We start from the raw sequence: 6446 nt of genomic DNA, 5'->3' as shown, positions 1-6446 counted from the left end.
CTTTCCCTAGAGGAACTTTTGCTGGCAAGCATTTTTTCCTGGATTTCTGAGACTGTGCAAGGAAAGATTTACTCTGCTTGGTTCAGTTATCCTCGTTGTAGATCTTTAATTGCACCTTTTTTAAAATATATATCTGAAAATAAACAGGTTGTAAATTAGAATCTATTTTCTGCTATATATCTGTTGCATACCTTGAAGTATTGCCATTCCTTGTATTCATTCAGATTACAGTGTGTAATCATAATTTTGGATCCATCCAGTCCTTTAGTTAAGCACTGATCGTACTGCATGAGTTGATTAGCTTCATTGATTCGGAAAAGCTAACAGAAAAGAAAAAAAGCCACCTTTTAAATAGCTGACTCAAAATAATGAGTATTTTGGATACTGAAAATACCATTGAAACCACATAATTCAAAACATTCTCTGATGTTTTTACACCTAACTCCCATCTTTGTAGCTGGCACCTCAGTGATTTGACTTACAGGCTTAACAGGAAAGCGTCTTGTTATCATCCGCAGCAAGTAATACTCCTTCAGACTTGCCTCCAAGCTGCTTACCTGATTTCCTCCCATTCGGTGGCACGGCCCAAGCTCAACGAAGCCACCGTTGGTGTGCCCCATGCTATCAATGCAGTAAGAGGTTTCAAAGCCTCTAATCTGGAAAAGAGGTTTTGCACTCTAAGTTAGTTTCAAGAAAAAAATAAGCGTGAAAGAGTTCAGAAAATTCTCGCTTATCTTTCAAACCAGAAACAGATATCTGACAGAGAGATATGAGACAAACCTGCCTATGAAATTTAATTACTGATGTCAACCGTTCTGGGAGATGGAGCTTCAAACTGCCCATGGTGATTTGCAGGCTCTTATGTGGGTTAGAATACACTGATAAAGCTACAGTTGCAAAGCTCAGTTCCAAATTAGCGACACCGAAATGAGGGACTTGCGAGTATTTTAATTTATTCAATCTCCTGTCAAAGGATGTTGAGTCTCACAGGTCTTAATAAATAAAGCAGGAGCTCAGCTAAGTTGCTAAGTTGTCATCTTGTGGATGAGAGAAATGGGATGCCGAGAAGTTACGCATGGCAGTTATTAACTGCAGCCAGGCACAGCCCATGGATCTGGCTGCTCAGATGCACCTTCTGCAGCAGCAATTACATGGGTGGGAAAAAAAAAAAAGATAAAATTGATGAGGGTCAGGCACAAGCACAGGGATAAAGAACGAAAGTCTTGCCAGAAAGCATGCCTCAGCTGTTGATTATCCCATTCCCTTCTCAGATGGGCCAAAAACCAGCTTCACAAAGGCTTTATGACACAAGTAACATTCTTTCCAGATCAATTTCTTTTGCCAGAGCCTCCTTCTTTGAAATTGTAGAAGAAAGGCTGGAGGACTAAGGTTAGACCTGACTTCCAGAGTGTTACAGAAGATGAACCCCACACTTTCATTCCTGACAGTTTGGAAATGCAGTCAGTGTGGTGTTACAAATAGGGAGGGGTGTGGGAGTCTGGGGGTGGAAATATCTCACATGTAGGATAACTAGCAGCCAGTGAAGAAGTGTTGAAGAAAACTTCAGAGAAGTCTCTGAACTTCCGACTTTCCTGTCGCTTTACCAGAGCCACTCGCTTTTATCAGGGATGATTTCCCACAAGGTGACCATTATTTTATTCTCTTCAGGTATTTTCATCTCCGTGAACAGCAATACATAATGTGCCCTCCTAACCCTTTATGTGGATTCAAAGGGAGGTCTAAGGCTGATGTAGTAACTGATGGTTTATGCTAGCTTTTAGGTAAGAAATAAAGATGGCATTGTTCACCTGGTCCCTCAGATACAAGACTACTTGTACCCAGTTCCTCCATGCTCACAGACTGTATCACTAACTCCTCAGAGGAATTAGAGATGACACTACCTTGGCCAGAGAAAACAGCATAGATCTGTACCTTCTAAGGCTCTTTTCAAATTACAAAAATGGGGCCATCATATCTTGGGAAAGGAAGTTGTTAAATTTGGTGGGACACAGCAGTACTCCTCTGATAGCAAGATGATTTCCCATCCCCACCCACCCAGTTCGCAAAAAGTGACATTAATAGGAGAGAAGGCAAGGCTGGAACCCACTGAAAAGGGGAAAAAAAAAATCCTGAAAGCAGGGGAGACCTGCAAGTAAGAGCTCCTCAAGGTGTGGGCTAAAAGCCAGAATGAAGAGAGCAGGGTTCAGTGAGGTGTCCTGCACTCATCTGGTGACATGCTGTTTCTCTCTGTCAACCATGCGAAAATGCAAAATTTGTAACCACAGTCTTAATTTAGCAGTCATACTCATCTACACTAATGTTGGAAATTAAGGAACCCTATCAAATTATTACATGCGAATAAGGGATTTACTAAGGCCGAACTGTATGAGAACATCCCAGCCTAGCAAGCAACAGGCAGAATGTACTCCACCTGTGTTTCACGATCTGTTCTCTAGGCCTTCACAGAAAAAGATTTTCACCTGCTAATCTTCGCCAATCTTCCTACACACATAGGATTCACATTTTTTCTTTAAGATTAAAGTCCTAAATTCAACTTATGGAAAAAAGAGCTTTAGACATAACTGAAGACAGGGCTAGAGAAAAATCATCCTTCAAGGACCTACAGAGCTAAACTAAAAAAAAACAGAAAAACCAAAACCACACACCTTTTAAAGTATAAATTTTTTTCCTAGGGTTCTACCTCTATAGCTCTCTGGCTAGTATCATAGTGGTATAACAGTAATGAAACAGTCTGTTCTCCGATTGACGTCAAGTAACAATTGCTTCCTCTTGAGTTTGCAATTTTTTTAAAAAAAAACCTCCTAAAATAAATACAGGTTATGTGCTCTACTTACCTCTCCCCAGTCCACATTTTTAGGTGGTAAGGGATAATATGAAGTTATGTCGTATGCTATTTCTTCCATAAACCACTTAAAACTTTTGCAGTTGTGATCTTCACGGAATTTCTTCAGTTCAGATACATCTCCGTACGGTAGCGCTTTTGTCTCTGGCCGACTGGCATAGAAGTAATCTTTGTATTCATCCCACCACACTTCTACAACTCTGACGTAGTTCTGTGAAGAACAATGACATTGCTGTGACCTCAAAACACACACAACTGCAGGTCAGACACAACTGCATGTTTAAGGATTTCTCCTCTTAAAAAGTGACAGCGTTAAATTAATATATGGCACTAATAATCTGTCACCTTCAGCAGATTATACAAGACATACGCATATTATTTTCAAATGACAGTTTAGGACTGAAGCCAACAAAATAAAGTGGCTTTTTTAATGAGAGTCTTGTTATAAGTTTAGAGAAAGTTTATTTGGAAATAAAGACTCTTCAGTTATGGCTGTAATAAAATTTTGCAATCATTTCAGTTGCAGAACTGCAATTTAGAGTTCCTTTTCACTTCTACAGCTCTAAACCAGAGAATGATATGCATTCGTCCACCAAGGGTGAAAAAAGTATCTTAAATGGGTCAGCTATGGCACACCAAGGAGATTTTATCTACTTAAGAAGTTTATTGCTGCTTGGTGAGTCCTGGTGAACAAGTCTGTCCCTCACATCCTTCTTCTCAATCTCTTTGATGACTCTTATCTCTACCTGTACATGTCTACCTGTCTACCTATCTATATTACCTGTACATGTTCTACATGCACACCCCACTTTGTACCCAACTGTTCTAGCCTTAACGACCTGGCGTTAAAACAGTCTTAATAGACTTGACTAAAGGCAGAAATCATTGTGGATTTCACTTTAATCCATATCCAGCAGAAATTGAAAAAGGTATACAAAAGCACATTTACTGTGGGAATAGGAGCGTGCTGGAAGAGGGAGAAAGGTATTCCTGAATCCTGCCTTGTACAGAGAAGAAACTTAATATTTAAGAATGCTCAGAAGTGTTTTCTTGTACTCAGTAAGCAGCTGAGTAGACCCAGGTAAGGTGTTTAGATACACAGCAAGTAGTTTTGATCAGCCTTTCAGAAGAGTGACGTGGTTTTTGTAATTTCAGACAAGGAAAACACACACCTTGCCTGCACTGAACAATGGAGCTATCATTTGCTATCCTGTCTCCCACTGTTCCGTCTCCACTCCCAGCTATGCCCATTTCCCCCTACTCTCCCTTATACTGGTCCTAGTGCTTGTTTGATCAAAATGTTAATCAATTTGCATTACTAATAGAGGCTTTTTTTTTTTTTTGGTGCCAGGTTAGTTCTCTACTGCTGCGCTGGGCTGGGATATTTGCTTTTCAACAGAACCAACTGCTAGCTTGGCTCAAGCCATACTCTGTAAGCCTACCACATCACAGGTAAGGTCTAGGAAGCTGGCTCTAGGATTGGAATTTACGAAGAAATGGGTCCCTGAGAACGGAATTTACCAATGCCAAAACACTGAACAAGAGAAAGCTTTAACTCGGCAATACGAAAACTTATCAAGAGAATTGTCTCTCTTCCTGCTGGTAGGTGCAGACTTGAATGAAAGATTTTTCTTTATTTGAATTATCTCCTCGGACATAGACAGTTGGCTCACTCTTTTCTTGAGGTGATGTCTACTTTTAATATCACGGCTTGAGCAACACTTCTGAACAGCAAGTGCCTGAGGAGTTACCAAGCTTTCCAAAGACGTGCAGAGCATGCCATTTCCCCCGGTGTCTGTAATTAACCAATGCAGCTGAGAGATGCTAGATTGCAGCACTTGCTAACTCAGCCTGGGATCACACCCTGTCAAGCCAAAGGGGGATTTCAAAACCATGACTGTCATCTCCAGGAGTGTGTTGTAGTTACTAGAGTTGTTTGTACTTCAGCTGGGCACAGCACATCAAAGGCTTGGGGTGCTGAGAGTAACTAATAGGAAATGTGACTCGTACTTCAAAGATAGGGAGGGGTAGAGCAAGAAGATGGGTTCCAGGAATCTCTACTCTTAATAACAGTGGGATCGGCACAAAGATTTCCCTCCCATGGAGATGACCATCTTGGTTTTAGACACTAAATAGCTTTGGATGAAGTGCTCTCTAAATTGCTACTGATAATTTAAATATATTTATCTCAAATTGTTGCTACTTGAAATAAAAGAACACCTTCAAGGTTGCAGCAAAACAATACCTTTAATGTAGGAGAAGACCCAACATACACAGGGGGTGGATTTCCTTGCCAACCCTGGAGACGATAGATGTGTCCAACACGAGAACAGGGAACAAACATTAGTTTTCCCCCACACTGCCAGATCTACAAGTTGAAGCAAAGGTGTTATGAATATATATGCACAGGAATTTGAGATAGACAAACACAATAAATTACGGAAGAAATATCAACTACTTTTCTTACTATACCGATTCTGTGACACATTTAAATATTTTTGCTTCAGATGTAAACATAACTATTACAGATCTCTGAAATGAAAGGCTGTATTGTGTACATCTTCAACTCAGTCATGAAATTACTGAACTAAACTGCTTTTTAAAAAAGCTTGCCATCTCATTCCATTGCTATTTTAAAACAACAGTAAAGAATAACTGCACATAAACTGGAACTGGATAATTTTTATTATGACAGAATTAATAAAATTTTGATTTTATTAAAACAAATATTCTTTATTACAGAAATTAGCATACCATCACAAAGATGAGGTTTGGTTAGATTACTATCACTTTCAAGTTTTTCTTAATAAAGATTAGTAGGAGATAAGGTGGTCATTGGTAACCCATTGTTCCAAGTACAAAGAAATTTTCCTTTAACTACGGTAGATGAAAATAAAAAATGGGCAAAATATATTACCATTTCCTGAAATTCTGTCTCTCTCATATGTCCTTGGATAATCCATTTATGAGGAAACGAAAACATAACTAAATCTGAATTCAGTTGCTCATAGTGTTGACAAATTTAAAATGTAGCATCCAATCCAAATTCAAGCTAACTTTGGGGATGTTCCAAATTAGTCCGAATTCCAGATTAAAAATTAGGACTTAAAAGTAAAGATGGGAAGAATAGTAATTTTCTTAAGTTTCATCAAAAAAACCCCCTTCAGATACGCAAGGCCATTATATTCGCTACCTGGGAGTCAGCATGCAAGACTGATAAATCTTACTTAGTTCTTCTGAAGATTGGTTGTCATCTACATGAAACCAGTTTGGAGGTCTCTACATAATCAGCACTCCAGTTACAAAACTAGTGTATGTAATTTCAATCATGATTTAGCTCTAAGCAAGATGGAGAATTAGAAAGATAAAGACTTTGTATGTGTAACATCCTCAGTAACTACCTTTTGCATATGGATTTACAGCTAAGCAAGTGCACTCAGAGCTTTCCCCAAAATCATGAAGAGCAAGAGTACCTAGGTGAGCTCTGAATGTACTTTTAATAAAATTCAGCTTCGATTTCACAGATCGTTGCTGAGGATATTAGATGTATCCACTTTTATTTGTTAAATGGGACAGATTCCTG

General features: G+C 39.1%; 1 protein-coding gene across 1 annotated transcript in view; it reads right to left on the bottom strand.

The window, feature by feature from the left end:
- Positions 1-6446, bottom strand: part of GALNT7 (polypeptide N-acetylgalactosaminyltransferase 7) — a gene marked incomplete at its 5' end in the record, with an annotated part of 46409 nt that overhangs the window by 3487 nt on the left and 36476 nt on the right. The window contains 4 exons of the mRNA XM_010134975.1: positions 192-320; positions 558-656; positions 2856-3074; positions 5109-5231. Of these exons, the coding sequence (XP_010133277.1) occupies positions 192-320; positions 558-656; positions 2856-3074; positions 5109-5231 (570 nt within the window). The remainder of the gene's footprint in view (positions 1-191; positions 321-557; positions 657-2855; positions 3075-5108; positions 5232-6446) is intronic.

This window comes from Buceros rhinoceros, unplaced genomic scaffold, assembly GCF_000710305.1.
Source record: "Buceros rhinoceros silvestris isolate BGI_N320 unplaced genomic scaffold, ASM71030v1 scaffold9074, whole genome shotgun sequence".
NCBI lineage: Eukaryota > Metazoa > Chordata > Aves > Bucerotiformes > Bucerotidae > Buceros > Buceros rhinoceros.
The sequence above is the reverse complement of the archived record's forward strand: the minus strand, read 5'-3'. Positions and strand labels throughout refer to the sequence as shown.